This window comes from Arachis stenosperma, chromosome 3 (genome assembly GCF_014773155.1).
Source record: "Arachis stenosperma cultivar V10309 chromosome 3, arast.V10309.gnm1.PFL2, whole genome shotgun sequence".
Taxonomy (NCBI): Eukaryota; Viridiplantae; Streptophyta; class Magnoliopsida; order Fabales; family Fabaceae; genus Arachis; species Arachis stenosperma.
The window spans coordinates 17,536,372-17,558,340 of record NC_080379.1 but is presented as its reverse complement, the minus strand read 5'-3'; the positions used below and the strand labels follow the sequence as shown (position 1 = coordinate 17,558,340).

The following is a 21,969-nucleotide window of genomic DNA, read 5'->3' as shown; positions in this document are numbered from 1 at the left end:
TAGAAATAGAAATAGATGTACATGTTTCCATTGAAATAATAATTAAAAAAAATAACAATCCTAGATATGTTGCATGAGAAATTTTAGGTGCTGCACTAAACTATCGCACATCCATTTACAGTTACAAGCATTCTAATAATAAGAAGAGTAATAAATAGTTGGAATAAATAACAAATGAACAATGATATACATATATAGGGAGATATGGTATTGATTCCATCTTATAAAGAAAGATTTAATCCTCTAAAACTCCATGCTGAAATGGAGAAAAGGGGTCTATCACCCCAACAAACAAGTAAGCAACCATGGCCTTCTCTAATCATATATTTGTGTCCATAGTTGTGCAAAACCTCCTTAGCATGCAACTTATCATTGTCTCTCAAAGGCAGCCTCACAAAACCGGCCAGATCGAGCCGCCGAATCCAATTCTCAAGCTTCTCATACCTCTCCTTTCTCTCAAACCCCTCAGATGCAATGATGTTCTTTATCTGCTCTCCAAGCAGCAAACTCTCAACTTTCTTCCTCTCCAAGGAAGTTCTTCGCACGGTCGAATCCAAGCAATCAAACAAGGCACTGTAGAAGTATAAAGCTTTCTCAACTCTCTCCACAAGACTGCATCCATTAAGATTAGTCTCTTGCTCAGTTATCACCATTAATTTCGGCTGCAGTTTGCGAAGATCTCTTAAAAATGCTTCCATCTTAGGTGAAGGATACAGAGGAGGAGGTGACAAAGCAGAGATAGGACTTGAAATATATGAATTCATCATATCTCTTTCGAGCCACTCTGCGAAAGTTCTTCGGTTCATATGCACTGCTCTATGCAGATTCATCGTTGCAGCCGGGGAATTCCTCCCTAGAGCTTCATCATCTGTGGCTAGAAGGCGATGCAGCTGCAAGACAGAACAAATTGCAAGCGCCTCGCCTGTGCGAACCGGCAAACTATCAATGTCAAGATCTTCTAAAGTGCTAACTATAGGATTGAACTGCAAAGGAAAATCCAATTTCTCTGCTTCTCTTGTCAAACTAGCATTCATCTGATCTAAAACCTCTTTCTTATCATGAATGCTTGTGATCCTCAAATGAGGAGGTCCTTCAGGACGCTCATTCAATGTCATCAAGAGGTTAATCCATTGAACCGGCTCTGCACAATGCAGATCAATTATATGAACAATTTTTTCGCCTTCCATTGCTTTAACTATGACTTGATTTGCAGTCAAGTAAGCACATTTCAGAAATGGAAACAACTCATAGAAGTAGTTCTGGACAAGGATTTCTTCAGGAGCAGTTAATCTCTTTGAGGAGTTTAGAGCTTTGTCTACTCCTGGAAGATTCTTGACTATCTTGGAAGCCAGAGCTTCGCTGAAATAAGTCACCGTTCGCTGCGCTGCTGCGCCGTCCGGAGACAACTGGTGAGAGATGTTTTCAAGTGCTATGTCTGCATTTTTTATGCTTCCTGATGCAACAAATTTGGCACAATCGTAAAGAAGATCAAATGGATTTGAGGTGTTGCTGTCTTCCAATCTCGGCTCCCTTATCCATTGGTACGGTGAACCTATTTTCCAGTTCACAACAAACTAAATTAGCAGATACCAAATAAAAAGATTTTGATTGTCATTCACACTCGAGTAATTCGTGGTCAGAGATATAATCATTTATATACTTTTTTCTATCAGTTTAAATTTTTAAAAAAAGTAGTTTTATTGACTTAATCAGAACTTCTATAGTCAAAAGATCTAGATTTCGAATTAAAATATTTGTAAATAAAGAGACGTATTAGAAATATAATTATTCGTATCGAACTAGACATTTAATACTCCGATCAAAGTAATATACATACCTGAGTCCATAATGCAAGGGTAATATTTGGCAGAGAAAATTTTCTGACAGCAGCACCAAATTGTGATAATTTGAAGCGTTCTTGGCAAAGGCCAAAAACTCTTTAAAGCCTCTCACACAGTAACTAAATCACAAGTGCAAAGCGTAACAGTTGTGCGGCATTAGGACTTTATAGAAAAAAACATTGAAGTCCATCGAAATTGGAGTTCTAAAATGGAAGGATTTTCCTAGGTAGGGATAATGGACAACGGAAGAGGTTGATTTTGTTACACTTGAATTCTTGTCCTTATGCCACATAGGAATATGAGATTTGCGATTTGTGGAAATTGGATATCCCTACATGATTGATTAATCATCATCCATCAAGATGTAGATTGAGTAATAATGATATAAAATCTTGAAAAAAAATAGTTAGACCATCTCTGATAAGAAATTCATTTCAATTCGTATTTATGGCTTACCTGTCATAAAAAATAATTTCACATCAGTTTTTGCATTATAAATAATAAATAAGAAATCAAAGCATATCTCTCTTCTTCATTAAGAGAAACTAACTTTAATCTCTATTATAGTCCCACTTAACAAGTATAATCACCCGTGCCATGCACGTGAGAAGATTGAAATTATAATTTTAAATTATTTTTTAAAATTTAATTTGAATTGTAATAATTTGATTAATAAAAAAGTAACATATTATGCATTGTTTGTTTTTTTTAATTCAGTGTTAATTGGATTAATTCTAAAATAGTTATTAATCGGTTTTAATAATGTACTTTCTTCAATAAATCACACATATATACTGAATGTGATCATAAATAATATAGTAATAATAGTTAAATCCACCAACAAATATATTAGCTATATTATCACACTATTAAACAAATTAAATATAAAGACTATTAACACTTATAAATCTATAAAATCGTACTTTTTTTTATTCGTGCGAGGGTTTACTTATCAAATAAATTTAAAATATTAGAAATCATTATGTTGGATTGAATTTTATTTATACTAAACTAAATATTAAATAAATTTTTAAAAAAATTAAATCATACTTAATAACTTATTACTATTATTTTTTTTTAAAAAAGTTGGCGAGCCGAAACCTCTACTCACCCCGTATGTCCATCCCTAAATATATAACTAGTAAATATTATTATTTTTTGTCAGTATTCAACTAGCATTAATAATTTGCTCTTATATATACACAAATTTTACATACAAAAAATATATAATTTATACTAATATTTATTAGAATTTGTACATATAAATTAATATAATTTACATACATATTTTTTAAAATTTATACATAAATTAATAAAACTTGTATATTTAAAAAATTATATTTATGATGGTCAAATAACGATAAAAAATACTAAATTAACTAGCTCCCAAGAATTTGACCCTTTTAAATCTTAAAATAACTATATTGGAAAAATATCATCCTTCAAAATCATTACTTTTAATATCTATTATCACGCTATTTTTTGAAAATTTTGCTAAGGGTGCTTGGTCATATTTGAAGATCACTTGTGTGCATACAAAAAACTATTTTATAAAGTTATAGTTAAAAACCATGATCAAGATTATTTACGATTATGGTTTCTAATTTGACATATATAAAAACCCGTGGCTTAAAAAAAATTATTGTAGTGATTCATTTTTCTAAGATGCATAATTATATCTCTTATTTGAATTTTTTTTGAGTTTGTGTCGATTTTTTATAAGGTTTTTTATTTGTCTTTTTTTTGGAGCAACAACAATAAAATTATAACCAAATGTCTAAAAAATATAAGTTAATAAAAAAAGACATAAATAATTATATATCTATTAACAATAAAATATATTTGTATTTCACCGTATTGACATATTTATATGTTTTGTGTTCATAAACACTAATAATGAAAATTTAAAACTGTGTTTGAATTCTACTTCTAAAAAACAATAAAATGGAAAAGAAAAACATAAATATATGTTTTCAAAATCAGAATCCAGATGGAACCTAATAAATTTATGTAGACTTACTTGAATCCATACTTGATGGGATATCAATGTATCATATATATAATCATGCAAATCTATATATGTAGCACTCAAACTTCCCTCAAATACAGATTTTTAAATCCTTCAAGGGATTGTGGTTTTGGTCTTCATAGGGTGGTTCTGAGAATATATATATATTGTTGTGTTCGATCATCATGCATAGAGTATAACGATGGTTAGCCAAGTTAATTGAATAATCTTAATTATTCTTAGCACAACTAAAGTCAATCCATTCCAATAATATAGTAAATTATAAATAAAAAATATTAAAAGACTATCAAAATTTATTATTTTTAATTATTAATTAATTATTAATATTTAAAAATATAAAATAAAATATTATTAAATTATTAAATAATAACTAAAAATAATAAATTCTAATTGTCTAACATTTCTCATTATATATATACAAACAAACTAATGCCTCGTAAAGCTTGGTACATATAACGTGGCCAAAACAGTTTCTGGAGTCATGTGAAACCATGCCCTCATGTCTCATATGGTACAAGGAGAAGGTAACAAAGATTAAAGATATTATTTGTCGCACTAATTCGCTACTTGGTCTATGGAGGCGGAGAAAGCCAAATGTAATAGAACATATCTATGTTGCTTACATGCATTTATTAATTAGATGAAGCTAATAATTAAAAAATTAAAAACTTATTGGCATCATTTGTAAGAAAGAATATCCTTGTTGCCCTTGGTTATATAATCAAGAATAAATATATATTTTGTCTTAAAAATTTATTAAAAATTTTAAAAATATTTGTAAATTTTATTTTATTTTAAAAATTTGTTTACTTATATCAAATATATTTTGACAGTTATTTTTTTAAAAAATTTAAAATTAATTTAACAATAATTTTATAAGAATAATTTTTAATATAAGTAAAATAAATATAGTTGTCATACATTATTATTAGATTGATTTTATATTTTTTAAAAATTTGGCTCTTAAGAATATATTTGATACAAATATAAAATTTTAGAGATAAAATTAAAGGAAAATAAAATTTAGAAATATTTTTAAAATTTTTAATAAATTTTAAAAATAAATTTTTTTTTTTAAGTTAAAAATAAGATTCAAATTCGTAACCTCTAAATGAGTATGAGAAGATTATGCCATTTAAACTATAGTTTGTTGATAATAAAAAAAATATACTTCACTTGTAATGAATCATAGGCAATTAGGCATCATAGTTATCTGAGAGATGTAACGCGATTTCCCCCTTGAACTTCGGATGCAACGATATCCTAGTTTGAATAATTATTAATCATATTAAATCCATAGCTTTTGGTACGTATCACGTAATTTATTCGGCCAGCACTATTATGCAAAACTTGAGTCTTTTTCATAGGTGGAAAATTCCGTTTGAAATAAGAACATAACGATAATTTAGTTCGAGAAAGTGGGCTGAATGCCAGAATCAGAAGTTAAATCCAAAAAAATAAAAGAAAACTAGCATGATCCATAATTATGGATGGTCCATAATAAGGTAGTGGGTTGGGCTTCATTTCATGCCTCCACGTATGTGCCCATCTTTTCTCCCCATTATGTTGATGGAAAACTATTTAGTTTTTATTTTAATTAATTCTTGTTCAAGAAAATTTTAAGTAATTAATATATTAAATATAAACTATTTTCTAATTTTAATTCAACACTAAAGTTAAATATCTTTTCATATGTTACTTTTACTAATACTTACTTAATTGTTGCTTATCAAATATACTTAATCGACATAGAATCTGGCCCATCCTGAGATTCATTGTCCCACTAAAAACTTCACCCTAAAACAATTGGCTTAATATTCCATCTTGATTAGTCTATTTTGTTTGTCACTCAATTAAAGTAACTGTTGGCTTTTCAAAAGAAACTCAGAAAGATTGGAATGTATGTTGGTGTGAAAAGAAATATAGGGATGCTGAAATGATAGTATTTACAGGAATTTTGGGTCCCAACCATATTGATTGCTACAACGTTGAAGTCATAAAAGTGGAATTGTATTTAGCGTGCGTGAACTCCAACACTGAGACAGCAAGGTCTACCAGAAATATGGATACGGTGTTATGCGTACAACGTTTATTTTATTTTTATTTATTTATTTTTTTTACCAAGGATAGAAGGTTCGAACTCGCAACCTCTTACTTAGAGAGACTATGTCATTTGAACTATTATTCATTGGCGTACAACGTTTATTTTACAAGACATAAATTAATAAAAAATATAATTACATACATTTATACATTAAAAATATATAATTTGTCTTTTTAAAATAGTAAGCTACAAATTTTTAAAAGTGGACATATATTCATAGTAAATTTTTAGACAATTTTTTTTAATCAATTTATAAAAATTTTAAATCTACCATTATCTCTATTTTGTTCCTTCTCACATTTACACACTCATCTTCTTTATTTTTTATCTTTTTTAAACTATTTTATCTTTCTGAATTCATGCCTCTACAAAAATTATTGTGGCTCCTCTGCTAAAATTACTATCGCTCCTCTTTCTTTTATGAGTGATTCTAATGCATTAATGTAGATTTTTCACTAAAGAGAATCCTTAAAAAAGAGGGTTAAATTACCTATAATTCATAATTTGACTCCACTTCAAGAATTTAAATACTGAATTTTTAAAAATTCATACGAGAACCTTACCTCGCTCCAATGTTGGGGGTTCACAAAATTGGATATGGGCCCATCGAACAAAAGAATTTATAGACACGTACGCATACGCGTGTACGCACGAGCGCCTGATAAAGATATAATAAAAAAAATTCTTTTATAAAAATATTTATAGATAAAACAATTAAATGTTCAGATTTATTTAAAAAAGTATTTGTGTAATTTTTGAAATTAAATATTTTTTATTTATTAAGTTTTTTTATAATTAAAATATATATTCACTCTCAACATATAATTTAATATAAGGAATATTTTTTTAGTTAAATCTAATATTTTATTTATTTTAACTTTTAAGTGTAATTTAACTATTTTTATGAATAAAAGTTTCTTCAATTAAAAAATGTTGGGACCGTCTAAAACAACCGGACAAGGTTACTTTGAGAGTTTGAGTACTCTGCCACACTTTTGAACCATTAGATGTGGTTAAAAAAATGAATTTTTTGGTATTTTTTTATTGTGGTGTTTAAATTATTTAATTTATTTTTAAAAATTAAAATTAAAATATTTAAAGTAAAAATAAAATATTTAAAATTTATTAAATATATATATTTATTTTTTAGTAAGTTAAACACAATATAATAGACACCATAACATTTATTTAAAAAAAATCTAGGAGTGATATAAAAATAGGGTAACTAATAAGGAGCATAAAAAATCTTGGAGCTAACTAATATTGTATTTAATATGTAATATAAAAAAATTTTAAATTTTCTAAAAATAGAAACATTAAAATTTAATTAAAAATATTTAAAATTCAAAGATAACAAAATTTAAGATCTTATTTAACAACTTATTATAATATTAAAAGAAATTAATTATTATAGTGTTAGTTTGTTAATATTTCTCCAAATTTAAATTATACGTCAAAACACTGTTACTTATTTATGTAAATTTCTTACATCCAGAAAATTAAATTCACAATATAATATGAAGAAGGAAAATTTGTTTCTTCTTGGCCTACCCATGACAATAATGTTTCCCATACGCACCATATTTGTTCTTCTATATTCACTTTCACATTCACATCAACATGCCATAACGTAATTAATAATAACTACGCCTTCTTTTCTTCTTATTATTATAAATTAAAACCCTCCCTCCACTCTCTCCAAAATTCAAAGAAATCATCATTTGCCAAACACAGCCTTCTTACTTTCCCTCCTTCATCCTTCTTCAACAATGGAGTCTAATAATCATTGGATTCTCAAATATGTATTATTAATGATTTTGTGTGTTAAATCTTTAAGCGCTGATGATGCGACTTTAGAGGACGTGATAAGCAAGAGTTCAAGAGTGCACAGAAACTTCACAGCATTATCAGAATTCAGAACCATAAATAGAAGAGTGTTGCCAGATTGCTCTGCTTCCAGCCCTAATTTGAAGTTGATGGTGAATGTCAGTTCCTCCAATTCGAGTTTGTCCGATGATGAGTTCATCACAGTAACTGTCTCCGGCGTTTCTAGACCCTCCCATGGAGATTGGGTCGCCATGATCTCACCTTCCAATTCTAAGTAAGAATTTAATATTATTATTCTGCATAAATATTTTTCACATTAATCATCGTATGTTTTTTACATACAATAATTTATTAGCCTCCAATCCGTGACAATTAGTTAGTTTGTCGGATTGAAGACAAAAAATAAAAAATGTTTTATATTTATAAAAATTATTTTAGTGATCATAAATTTATTATTTTTTAATTTAAAAAAAAATTCTATGTTACTTAACACGTGGGTGTTTAATTTGTCTAAAAATTTAAAAGGATATTTTTTATTTTTGTATTAAATAGTTAAAAATTAGACACCATAATATATATATATATATAAATAAGTATAAAAAAAATTTATACATAACCTAAATAAATTTATGCGTTTAATTTTTTTTTCATTATCACAAAAATACAAGATTATTTACTAGTTCCAACACACAAAAAAAACAAATATTAATTCTATATATCATACTTCTATTTTCTTTCTTATAAAATTAATTACTTTACACTTTATATTGCACTGACTTTGATATTTAATTTATAATAGTAATAAGAAACTGATAAAGTGATGTTTCAATTCATTTATAGTGCAACACTTTTTGCTTTGTTTGTTATCATGAATAATGTTTCATTTCTCACTTTTGCATTGAAGTGTTAAATGGTTGTACACGAAATAAAGTGTTAGTTATTACTCTTTTTTGTTTTCCTCTCATGACATATATATGATTGATGGGATCTAAATTAAATTAAAGTTAATCTTTACTATTATTGCTCACACAAAACTCATGCACAGACATGCATATATTATGTTCATTCCAATAATAATTAACAAGAAGTTGATCATGTTTCATTCATAATTAATATAGTTGCGTTATGTATGTGCAGTGTTAACACTTGTCTTCATAGCGAGTTATACTATGTACAAACTGGTGATATTGCCAAACTTCCACTACTTTGCCATTACCCTGTTAAGGTACATACCTTGTTAAATTAATAGACATGCTCTCAAATTAATTAATTATGGTCCTGCTTGACTTTTGATGCAATATGGTTTCCTTTCTTTTCGAGGTTTTTTGAGCGATTTTATTTATGTAATGTCATGTCTTGTATAAGATAAGATATAGTAATAGTAATAATTAATATTATATATATAGTATACTATACAAGATGAACTAACAGTTGGATAATATTAATAATAATAATAATAATAATAATAAATGGAAGCAACAATGTGGGTTCATATTCTAGAGCATGCCTTATAAATGCCATACCTGTTATTTTCTGTTGGGTATAAGGTGCAAAACTTGCGTTTCTAATTAAGTATATGTATGATGTATTATATATATTGTTAGTTTGTCATATGATGGAAATAATAAAGCTTGGTTGTATAGAAATTATCATCAGCATATTAATTAATAGATTAATTGTCTTTAATTAGTCAATGGTTTTATTATAATAATCTCAAGCAACCATCAAATGAAATGGTTAAGCAGGGGAAATTAATTAGTTAAGTTCGTCATCCTTGCTTTGCATGTATTTTTCACCGACTATTTAAACAAAAAATTCAGAATTTAAGATATAATAATAATTTTTTCAATGTATTGCTGGTATGTTATTTTTTAATGAACTTATTTATGACCATGTATGTTTTTTAAGATATAGTTTGTCAATTGATTGATGGTCTGACATAACATCGTCACACATCAGCAATAGGTTGACACATAACATGTATCTATTTGAAAATGTATAAATTAAACAACCGTCACACCTCAAAAAAATAAGTTGGTTACATTAATTTATTAGTAATTTTTTTTTTTTTCTTTCTTTCCTTTCTCTATCTCAGAAGCTTAAGTTTGACTTGTTAACACGAGTGATAATTAAGGCTACAACACTGCATAATAATGTTCATACTTGAAACATGCATAAGATAGAGATGGTTTTGAATTTGGCAACGTGAAACCATACCCCATGTGCATTGTTTTCATGTATGAGAATAAAGTGTATGTGTACATAACTTAGACGCCTTTTTTTCATTCATATATAAGCTTCTTCTAATTCAATCCACACACGTACATGCATAAGTGATTATATTTTTAACATATATAAAATATTATTAGAATAGAAATTATATATTAAAAATATATAAAATAATATATATAAATATAATTAAATTAATAATTAATTTTAATATATATATATATATATAATATTTTTTATTGATATATATGAAGTGTATATATTATGTATTGATTATAATATTTTATTATTTTATGAAATATAATATATGTTATATGGCCAGCATAATTTTTTTTGTCAATGTATAACTAACAATATTAAAAATATTTATTAAAAGTATAATATTGTCTTATTAGATTAAAAGTATTGAGTTACTAGCTAAATTAAAAGCACTAGCTAATATAAATTAAAATGATTGACTTTTAAACTTTTTTTTATGAATAATGTATGTGTGTGGATTTTATTTAAAATAAATTTATATTTATTTATTTTAATAATGATAAATAGAAAATGAATCGACTTGATATATATTTTACATTTAATACGTCTACATATAATAGAGTTCATATTTTCAAAGTCTCTAGCTATATAATAGATCCATCAGCTATTTTGAATTTTTTTTCTTCACAATCTAAAATTGGCTCATTTTCGTTCACACTTTATGAGCCACTACAAAGTACAAAGCCTTGTAAACTAAATCTTAATCAAAAATTAATTTTTAAATGTTTTAATAAATATTAAAAAATACATGTAAGTCTTTTTTACAGGTTATTTATTAGAAGGAATAATATATAATTAAAATATATATCATTCTAATAGGAAAGAGAAGTATAGGTAAATAAATGTTCTCTTTAAATTCTTGACGTACGTGGGTACGAGCGAGCAGCTGTTTCTTCTTCTTCAACTAAATTAATTACTCCACCGGCATTAACATTTAATAATGTTAAATAAATTTAAGAATAATTTCATGCTTTTGCTTGCCCAAATTTTCATTCATTGTGGTGTGTTTATTAGCAAGGTCCTAAATTATCCTCTTAATACATTGGGGAATATCTAGCTAGCTAGGGAAATTATTAAGGCCGAAAAAAAAATGGATGCCAATGTTTTGATATCTCTTAACTAAGACATTGTCAAAGGGACGTTACGTTCACGCAATGTTTTAATATCTTGTTGAAAGCTCCGATCCAAAATTATAATGGTATATTGAGATGGAATATAATTTTAGATGCTCCTAGCTAGCACAAATAAAAGCCACTACATTGTATATATTATTTAAATGTTAACTATTACGAAACTAAAACTATATTTGAAGTTATAATTAATAAGAATTATTCATTTTATTTATTTATTTGTGCATAATGGGGATGGAAACAAAAGCATATATTCATCTTCGTATATATATATATATATATATATAGCATCTTATACTTTTTGCTACACTATATGAGGCAAGTTCCACTGTATATAAACATTCTTTTTTTATCTGTTTATTTTTATTTTATATATATAATATGAAAAAAATTCAGGTACAGTTGACTTGACGTGAAGTTGATAAATGAAGACTGTTAGATAATTTGACTAATTTAACTAAATTTTCATTTAAAAACTCTCAACTATCAACTTCATGTGAAATCGACTGCACCTGAGTTTTCACCGTATAATAAATATTGCTTATTCATGAGTGAAAATTCTAACCACAGAAATAATGGGCAATCTTGAAAAGTACCGGTCGAATATTTGAGGCCTAGTGAAGTGGATTCCTTTGAGACGTAATTAACACAAATGATTAATACTTTGAAGTTTGAAGTGTATAATAACTAGGTTCATTAGCATATAGAGAAGGATCTCGGGGATATGTATTATATTATAATAATTTTGGGAATTCCTTCTAAATCACCTCACCCCAAAGAAAAGAAAAGAAAAGAAAAGGGCATTGCATATATTGATATATAACACACTAATCAACATCTTTTTTTTTTGGACCGAACTAAGTATATGCAATATCAGTACACACAGTGAGTAACGAATAAATAATATTAATACTTATTTTATTTTATTTTTTATCAAATAATTTAGAGATTCGGTCCGGCAAAATTCTTAATTATTATCAACCTGACATAGTGACATGCAAATTCTTAATTATTATTCTTAAGAAAATAATGCATATTTATCAACTTCATATAGGTTAAGTCCGGCAAAATTATTCTTTGTTATTAACATGTCATATTCTTAAGTAAAATCAAAAGTGGGAGTAGCAAGCTAAGCATTCAGGTTTTTATTCATCACCTGATATTTTATAATTAAATTAACTTTAAAACAGTCTCAATTAACATAATCATCACGTCATGAAATTAGATAATCAGGTCATAAGTCATAACACTTCTATAAAAAACAATTTAATGTTTTTTAATATAAATTTTATAAATCTAAACTGTTTATTATCTAGAGTGCAATTTTATTATAATGTTTTATACATTTGATACGTTACATTTGTTTCCATACTAAAATCTATGTTACCTATTAATCAATAATGAATGAATATTATGTGTTTTCCCACTTAAAATTAAAGAAATTTATATGATATTATTATTTTTTATGTAGGCACAATTTATGTCAAATGATCCGAATTACCTTAATTGCAAGAGCAAAGCATGCAGTGGTTCAATAAAATTCCACGTCATCAACATTAGAACAGACATCGAATTTGTGTTCTTCACTGGTGGATTCTTGACCCCATGCTTTGTTGGAAGGTCAAAACCTTTGACTTTTTCTAATCCTAAGAGGCCTCTCTATGGCCACCTCTCATCCACTGATTCTACTTCAACTTCTGTATGTAACCAAAAACTAGACTTTAATTAATTAATTAATCTTTTGTTCCTTAATTTTACATTAATGATTGGTGTTGCAGATGAGATTAACATGGGTTAGTGGAGATAATCAACCTCAACAAGTTCAATATGCAAATGGGAAATCAGCTACCTCAGTGATCACTACATTTTCACCAGATGATATGTGCTGTGAGTATTACTTAATTATTTATACCTAATCATAATTATATATTATGTATTTGTTCAAATCAACAAATGCTGTTTCCATTTGATAGCTTCAGCATTGCTTCCAAGTCCTGCTAAGGATTTTGGATGGCATGACCCTGGATACATCCATTCAGCAGTTATGACAGGACTTACTCCTTCAACCACCTTCAACTACACATACGGAAGGTATTAAGAATTTAATTTTGATAGATTCACTTAGCAAAAATAACTAACCAATTTGTGTTGGTCGAGTAGTTAGCTTATTAGTCCATTTAAGTAGCCGATGGAATTTTAAATTTCACCTTATATATGCAACAATTTATTGATAGATTAGTCGTTGATCGACCAGGTTGAGACAAAAATAACTACTTTTTATATTGACTATGCGAATATCTAAAAAACCAAATGTAATAATTAGACAATTAGATAAAATGTTTTACCCCTTTTAGTGCATTAAAATTAAACTCAATATATGTTTATGAACTTAATTCAATAGGTTTAGATTATATATATAGCTTGTGAAACTATTTGTATTGGAATACATTGTGACTATGCTATGATGATGCAGTGATTCTGTTGGTTGGAGTGAACAAATGAAGTTTTTAACTCCACCTGCTGGAGGATCAGATGAACTAAGATTCATTACATATAGTGATATGGGAAAAACTCCTCTTGATGATTCACAAGAACATTACATTCAGGTAATTTTTTTGACAAAACTACTAGAATATACACAGAACAATAATACCAACAACATCATCATTCATTTCATTATCTTGATCTAGTTCATTTTTCATTCACAGCCAGGAGCACTTTCAGTTATTTCAGCTATAGATGAAGAAGTGAAATCTGAGAATGTAGACTCAGTGTTTCACATTGGAGACATAAGCTATGCCACTGGTTTTCTAGCAGAATGGGATTTCTTCCTTAGCCTTATTAATCCAGTAGCTTCCAGAGTTTCTTATATGACAGCAATTGGGAACCATGAGAGGTAGTATTATTGTTATTATTATTATCACTATATCATAATCATTAATGGAATTAATGTAGTGATGTTATCATTAATTACTAGGCTTATGGTTTGTAATATACTTTATTATATACTCAGGGATTATGTGAATTCTGGTTCAGTATATATCACTCCTGATTCTGGTGGGGAATGTGGAGTAGCATATGAAACATATTTTCCAATGCCAACTTCAGCAAAGGATAAGCCTTGGTACTCTATTGAACAAGCAAGTGTTCATTTCACTGTTATATCAACTGAGCATGATTGGTCACAAAATTCTGAGCAGGTAAATTCAGAGAAGCTTTTTTTTCTGATCAATGTTGACATATCATTGTTATGTCAACATCTCTTTTAACCGTATTAACCCTCAAGGATATAATTGTGACATATTTAAAACATAAGAGAATAAATTGAAACAAATTAAACGTTAAAGAATATTTTTAAAATCTTTCAAAAAAACTTCAAGGACAAAAATATACTTTAAACTTTTTTTTATCATGTTCATATCTATGGTTTAATATTATAAGTTTTTTAATACATGTAATTTAACTGCACTATTTTTTGTAGTATGCATGGATGAAAAAGGACATGGCTTCAGTTAATAGACAAAAAACTCCATGGCTAATATTCATGGGGTGAGTTTGGTTTAGTTTAGTTTAAATCATAGGCTTATTCAATTTCACAGTATATATATTCATTGATCATAATATTTTTAAATGTTTACAGACATAGGCCAATGTATACCTCAGATCATTCATCTGCTGACAAGAATTTTGTTGCAGCTGTGGAGCCATTGTTATTAGCCAATAAGGTTAGTAGTTAGTAAATCAAGTTCCATAGACTATATAGACCCTTAAATTTTTTGTTCACTTTATATATTCATTCTTGGACTGAATTGAACCAGGTTGATTTGGTTCTTTTTGGGCATGTGCATAATTATGAGAGAACTTGTTCTGTATATCAAAACCAATGTAAAGCCATGCCCAAAAAGGATTCAAAAGGAGTTGATACATATGATCATAAAAATTACAGTGCTCCTGTGCATGTTGTTGTTGGCAATGCTGGCTTCACCTTAGACCAATTTCCAAGCAGTGTAAGTAATGATATCTTCATCACACTATGAACAACATTCATTAATTCATATATACATAACATATTTTTAATTGTGTATTTATAGGTGGATAACTGGAGTCTGATAAGGATTTCTGAATTTGGTTATTTGAGAGCACATGCTACTAGGAATGATTTGAGCTTAGAGGTTAGAATTTATTACACTGTTAATTTTAACATAGTTAACATCGTATTCTATGTTGTTATTCTATCATTTGCCTTTGGATTAAGTGCGAATTCCACGAATATGGAACTCACTCCCTATCCAAAGGCAAATAAGTGTTATGTCGACTCAAAATACGATAATAACTATGTTCAATAAACATTTCTTTATACTTGGATATAATTATGTTGATTGTCATCTACTATACTCTCTGCAGCTCGTGACAGCGGATACGAAAGAAGTTAAGGACAGTTTCCATATTACCAAGTGAAAGCTCACTGAAAAATTCATATATACATAAAATGAAAGGAAAGACTAATATAGGTTGAGAAGTGTAGACACACACACAGAGATAGTATGAGTAGTGAAAATCAAAGAATAGTCTGAGACAATTCCAGAACAAATGTTTTTTTTTTTCATTCTTAGTGTATAGTGCATGTGAAAATTCTCTCATATAGAGTTTTTTATTCAGAATACTGTTATCACTTGTTCAAATGTGGATGGAGATTCATATTAATGATAATTTCTTTTTCTTCATTTGGTCTTTGATTATGTTTATTTCCCTTAACATAAGCAATTCTATTCCTTAAGAAAGAATGGTGAATTATGGATTGGATCTGCATAGTTTTACACCCCAATGCAAGTTTTATACAGAGATTTGTAAGATTATGAAAGAATCAATGGGAAAAAACCTCAAATTTCTTCACTTAGACTAAGTTTAACTAATGTGAGACTTAATTTTTCACACTTGAAATTCCAATACAGCAAACAAATACTAATAGAAATAGAAATAGATGTACATGTTTCCATTGAAATAATAATTAAAAAAAAATAACAATCCTAGATATGTTGCATGAGAAATTTTAGGTGCTGCACTAAACTATCGCACATCCATTTACAGTTACAAGCATTCTAATAATAAGAAAAGTAATAAATAGTTGGAATAAATAACAAATGAACAATGATATTCATATATAGGGAGATATGGTATTGATTCCATCTTATAAAGAAAGATTTAATCCTCTAAAACTCCATGCTGAAATGGAGAAAAGGGGTCTATCACCCCAACAAACAAGTAAGCAACCATGGCATTCTCTAATCATATATTTGTGTCCATAGTTGTGCAAAACCTCCTTAGCATGCAACTTATCATTGTCTCTCAAAGGCAGCCTCACAAAACCGGCCAGATCGAGCCGCCGAATCCAATTCTCAAGCTTCTCATACCTCTCCTTTCTCTCAAACCCCTCAGATGCAATGATGTTCTTTATCTGCTCTCCAAGCAGCAAACTCTCAACTTTCTTCCTCTCCAAGGAAGTTCTTCGCACGGTCGAATCCAAGCAATCAAACAAGGCACTGTAGAAGTATAAAGCTTTCTCAACTCTCTCCACAAGACTGCATCCATTAAGATTAGTCTCTTGCTCAGTTATCACCATTAATTTCGGCTGCAGTTTGCGAAGATCTCTTAAAAATGCTTCCATCTTAGGTGAAGGATACAGAGGAGGAGGTGACAAAGCAGAGATAGGACTTGAAATATATGAATTCATCATATCTCTTTCGAGCCACTCTGCGAAAGTTCTTCGGTTCATATGCACTGCTCTATGCAGATTCATCGTTGCAGCCGGGGAATTCCTCCCTAGAGCTTCATCATCTGTGGCTAGAAGGCGATGCAGCTGCAAGACAGAACAAATTGCAAGCGCCTCGCCTGTGCGAACCGGCAAACTATCAATGTCAAGATCTTCTAAAGTGCTAACTATAGGATTGAACTGCAAAGGAAAATCCAATTTCTCTGCTTCTCTTGTCAAACTAGCATTCATCTGATCTAAAACCTCTTTCTTATCATGAATGCTTGTGATCCTCAAATGAGGAGGTCCTTCAGGACGCTCATTCAATGTCATCAAGAGGTTAATCCATTGAACCGGCTCTGCACAATGCAGATCAATTATATGAACAATTTTTTCGCCTTCCATTGCTTTAACTATGACTTGATTTGCAGTCAAGTAAGCACATTTCAGAAATGGAAACAACTCATAGAAGTAGTTCTGGACAAGGATTTCTTCAGGAGCAGTTAATCTCTTTGAGGAGTTTAGAGCTTTGTCTACTCCTGGAAGATTCTTGACTATCTTGGAAGCCAGAGCTTCGCTGAAATAAGTCACCGTTCGCTGCGCTGCTGCGCCGTCCGGAGACAACTGGTGAGAGATGTTTTCAAGTGCTATGTCTGCATTTTTTATGCTTCCTGATGCAACAAATTTGGCACAATCGTAAAGAAGATCAAATGGATTTGAGGTGTTGCTGTCTTCCAATCTCGGCTCCCTTATCCATTGGTACGGTGAACCTATTTTCCAGTTCACAACAAACTAAATTAGCAGATACCAAATAAAAAGATTTTGATTGTCATTCACACTCGAGTAATTCGTGGTCAGAGATATAATCATTTATATACTTTTTTCTATCAGTTTAAATTTTTAAAAAAAGTAGTTTTATTGACTTAATCAGAACTTCTATAGTCAAAAGATCTAGATTTCGAATTAAAATATTTGTAAATAAAGAGACGTATTAGAAATATAATTATTCGTATCGAACTAGACATTTAATACTCCGATCAAAGTAATATACATACCTGAGTCCATAAGGCAAGGGTAATATTTGGCAGAGAAAATTTTCTGACAGCAGCACCAAATTGTGATAATTTGAAGCGTTCTTGGCAAAGGCCAAAAACTCTTTAAAGCCTCTCACACAGTAACTAAATCACAAGTGCAAAGCGTAACAGTTGTGCGGCATTAGGACTTTATAGAAAAAAATATTGAAGTCCATCGAAATTGGAGTTCTAAAATGGAAGGATTTTCCTAGGTAGGGATAATGGACAACGGAAGAGGTTGATTTTGTTACACTTGAATTCTTGTCCTTATGCCACATAGGAATATGAGATTTGCGATTTGTGGAAATTGGATATCCCTACATGATTGATTAATCATCATCCATCAAGATGTAGATTGAGTAATAATGATATAAAATCTTGAAAAAAAATAGTTAGACCATCTCTGATAAGAAATTCATTTCAATTCGTATTTATGGCTTACCTGTCATAAAAAATAATTTCACATCAGTTTTTGCATTATAAATAATAAATAAGAAATCAAAGCATATCTCTCTTCTTCATTAAGAGAAACTAACTTTAATCTCTATTATAGTCCCACTTAACAAGTATAATCACCCGTGCCATGCACGTGAGAAGATTGAAATTATAATTTTAAATTATTTTTTAAAATTTAATTTGAATTGTAATAATTTGATTAATAAAAAAGTAACATATTATGCATTGTTTGTTTTTTTTAATTCAGTGTTAATTGGATTAATTCTAAAATAGTTATTAATCGGTTTTAATAATGTACTTTCTTCAATAAATCACACATATATACTGAATGTGATCATAAATAATATAGTAATAATAGTTAAATCCACCAACAAATATATTAGCTATATTATCACACTATTAAACAAATTAAATATAAAGACTATTAACACTTATAAATCTATAAAATCGTACTTTTTTTTATTCGTGCGAGGGTTTACTTGTCAAATAAATTTAAAATATAAACAAAAAATATTTATAAGATGGACCTAGCATCACTTGAAAGAATCATGGAAAATAATCAACTTATCTTATCATCCATGAGAACCATTTCTACGTAAGTCGTCTTGTTCTTGTCAAATTTGTATCGGACTTTCCATAACCTTATAATTCTTGTCTTTATTTTTCAAACTTTTTCATTACATAATCTACCGTACCATAGGTAACACTGTTGATAGAATCGTAATTAGTAGCCCTTAGGTATGAAAAATAATAAACAGAAGAAAATTTATGTCCGAGGTACGAATTTTTTAAATGATAAATTAAATAATTGTAACAATTCACTATTATTCCTTCTATATATATATATATACACTAATTATACACGATAATAATTAGCAAATATCTTCAATGGAGATACTTACTACAGTTAGGTGAAATTTATTTCATTATATTTTATTAACCTTTATGATTAATTCAATAGAGATACTTCCTCAATATATATGTTATTTACATTAATTATATGCCAATATTTTTAGAAAAGAGCTAAAATATGAGATATATAAATATATATAATATCATTACTATATAGGAAGTAAGGCTGTCAAACGGGCTAGTCCGGTCCATTTAGGCCCAGCCCATTAAGCCAGTGGGTTAAATGGGCTGGCCCGTTTAAGCCCACTTTATTCGCAGGCCAGAATTTTAATTTCTAGCCCGGACCGTTTATGGTCAGTCCAATGGGTTAAACGGGCCAGCCCATTTATCATTTAATTTTATTTTTTGAAAAATATTTTGACAAAAAATACCACTTTTAGGTCAAAAATCTTTAAAAATAATATTTTTTTAGTTGATAGGTTTGATTTTCAGGTCGAATCGAGAGAAATATCAACTAAAAGTACTGATTTTTTTGAAAAAATGTAAAAAAAAATAAACGGGCCACCCATTTAGCACACAGGCTAGCCCGAAATTTAAACGGGTTTAATTTTAGAGGCAAAGTCCGCCCATTTAAATGGGTAAACGGGTTGGTCCGATGAGTTTAGCCCATTTTGACGGTTCTAATAGAAAGCATACATAAATTGATACATTTTTTTATTATATTATACCACTTAAAATTGTAGTATCATGTTATTATTAATTCTAGATACTTGCTATAATTATATCAAATTTAATTATGACTCTAAATAAATAAAATAGATAACATTCAATATTATTTTTTTCTTTTTACATTTAATATTTACTGTAAATATAAAAAGTAAGATAATTAATGAAAAAATATGAATATAAAATAAAATATATTAATTAAAATTCAATTTGTTATCTAATTAATCTTATGTCCATACGATAAAATTTTATGAAAATGTTATGAATTACAAACTTTTTTTATTCTACATAAAAAAAATACTATACGTAACTTTTAGTCGTACAAAAATAATTATAAGAATTAATTATTGATGTTGATATTAATCACAATTAATTATTGATATCCTATTTTTTTTAAATATATTTTACCTTTTTTAAAATATAATGCATGTACCATGTAGACGTTTTATTATTATTATTATTATTATTATTATTATTATTATTCACTAATTGATATCAAATTAAATAAGTCACTATTAATATGTGCATCAACTATTTTCTAATAAAATTATTATACTTAAATGCGGATTAGAACTATATCAATTGATATAATTAGAATGATTAAAAATATCGATAATTGATACGTAGTTTAATAACGCATTGAATATTGATTATAATTAATTAATTTATATAAATTATAATAAATGGTGAGATTTGAATGACTAATCAAATTAATTAATTGATATAATTAATTAATTATAATTGATTTGCTTTGACGAATTAAATGAAATAGATTTGGAAACACCTCAAGAGCATGCCACATCAGTTCCATCATTAAATGCAAAAATTCTATTTTTATATAATATAATAGAATAGAATATAATAGATAGATAATAAAGATATTTTCTTAAATTAGTGTAATTATACATTATTCATTAAATATTTATTATAATATTGTAATATAATTATAATAAAAATATTTTTATAAAATAAATTTATTTAGAGAAATATAAATTGGTTATTAATGGCCGGTGCCATTATCGTATAATTATCATATTATATTATTATTATCATTATTATTATCAATATAATTAAAATGATCAAAAATATTTTCGATTGAAAATTGATAAGTAGTTTAATAATGTATTAAATATTGATTTCATATAACTATAATAAAGATATTTTCTTAAATTAGTATAATTATGTATTATTGCTTAAATGCTAATTATAGTATAATTATAATAAAGATATTTTTATAAAATAAACTTAGAAGAGAAAATAGTGTATTAATTTTGGCGGGAAAATAGATTCACGAGGAATCGACACATCACTTTCATTAGTTGGAAGAAAACCCAATTTTAGTATATTAAGTATATATATAAACTAATTACAAACAGTATGAATTTTTAATGCAGATACTAATTGCTACTAATAGAAAAAAATTATATAAATAGAAATTATATAATTTTAATCAATTTCGTATAACAAAACAGTGGTTAACAAAAAGTATGGAATCATTTTTTGAAATACGTATTATGCCATACGTATAAATTATATGGGTTATTTTATAACTTCATATATATATATGTATAACAAAGCAGTTTAATATTATATTTTATCTATATTAATTATATGTCAAAATTCTGAAAAAAGAGATAAAAGTGGAGATATATAAATATGTATAATATTATTGTTATATATGAAGCAATTTTATATTACTATAATTATAGAGACTTACTATAATTATATCAAATTTAATTATGACTGTAAATAAATAAAATAGGAAACAATCAATACTAATTTTTTTCTTTTTATAGTCAAAATTTACTGTAAATATAAAAAATAAAATCACTAATGATTAAAAATTTGAGTAGAAAATAAAACTCCATAAGTTAACTTCAATTTGTTAACTAATTAATTTGATGTCCATATAAT

At 27.8% G+C, this 21,969-nt stretch overlaps 3 protein-coding genes across 4 annotated transcripts; 1 reads left to right on the top strand and 2 right to left on the bottom strand.

The window, feature by feature from the left end:
* Positions 1–71: 71 nt before the first annotated feature.
* Positions 72–3,957, bottom strand: LOC130970271 (GRAS family protein TF80-like). 2 transcript variants are annotated; one of them, XM_057896298.1, is made up of 3 exons: positions 3,862–3,957; positions 1,838–2,297; positions 72–1,552 (listed from the first exon to the last, which is right to left on the bottom strand). In XM_057896298.1, the coding sequence occupies exons 2-3, from the start codon at positions 1,845–1,847 to the stop codon at positions 222–224; spliced, it is 1,341 nt and encodes a 446-aa protein (XP_057752281.1). In that variant the 5' UTR covers positions 1,848–2,297; positions 3,862–3,957; the 3' UTR covers positions 72–221. The 2 variants fall into 2 exon arrangements, with proteins under 2 accessions (XP_057752281.1, XP_057752282.1); XM_057896299.1 differs by having other exon boundaries at positions 1,838–2,172.
* Positions 3,958–7,616: 3,659 nt separating this feature from the next.
* On the top strand, positions 7,617–15,929 carry LOC130967996 (probable inactive purple acid phosphatase 27). The gene is made up of 13 exons (XM_057893071.1): positions 7,617–8,075; positions 8,939–9,026; positions 12,671–12,898; positions 12,978–13,086; positions 13,173–13,290; positions 13,673–13,805; positions 13,908–14,095; positions 14,213–14,399; positions 14,681–14,748; positions 14,840–14,924; positions 15,018–15,206; positions 15,291–15,371; positions 15,604–15,929. Exons 1-13 carry the CDS (start codon positions 7,744–7,746, stop codon positions 15,655–15,657), a joined length of 1,860 nt encoding a protein of 619 aa, XP_057749054.1. The 5' UTR covers positions 7,617–7,743; the 3' UTR covers positions 15,658–15,929.
* A 458-nt stretch (positions 15,930–16,387) lies between these two features.
* Positions 16,388–18,156, bottom strand: LOC130965616 (GRAS family protein TF80-like). Its single transcript, XM_057890384.1, has 2 exons — positions 18,004–18,156; positions 16,388–17,718 (listed from the first exon to the last, which is right to left on the bottom strand). Exons 1-2 carry the CDS (start codon positions 18,011–18,013, stop codon positions 16,388–16,390), a joined length of 1,341 nt encoding a protein of 446 aa, XP_057746367.1. The 5' UTR covers positions 18,014–18,156.
* Positions 18,157–21,969: the final 3,813 nt, after the last annotated feature.

Bases quoted from the DNA above. Each gene is read 5' to 3' on its own strand.
- LOC130967996 (XM_057893071.1), top strand. From the start codon at position 7,744: ATGGAGTCTAATAATCATTGGATTCTCAAATATGTATTATTAATGATT. The intron at 9,027-12,670 runs GTACATACCTTG...TTTTTTATGTAG, and splicing joins TTTGCCATTACCCTGTTAAG to GCACAATTTATGTCAAATGA. The intron at 13,291-13,672 runs GTATTAAGAATT...ATGATGATGCAG, and splicing joins TTCAACTACACATACGGAAG to TGATTCTGTTGGTTGGAGTG.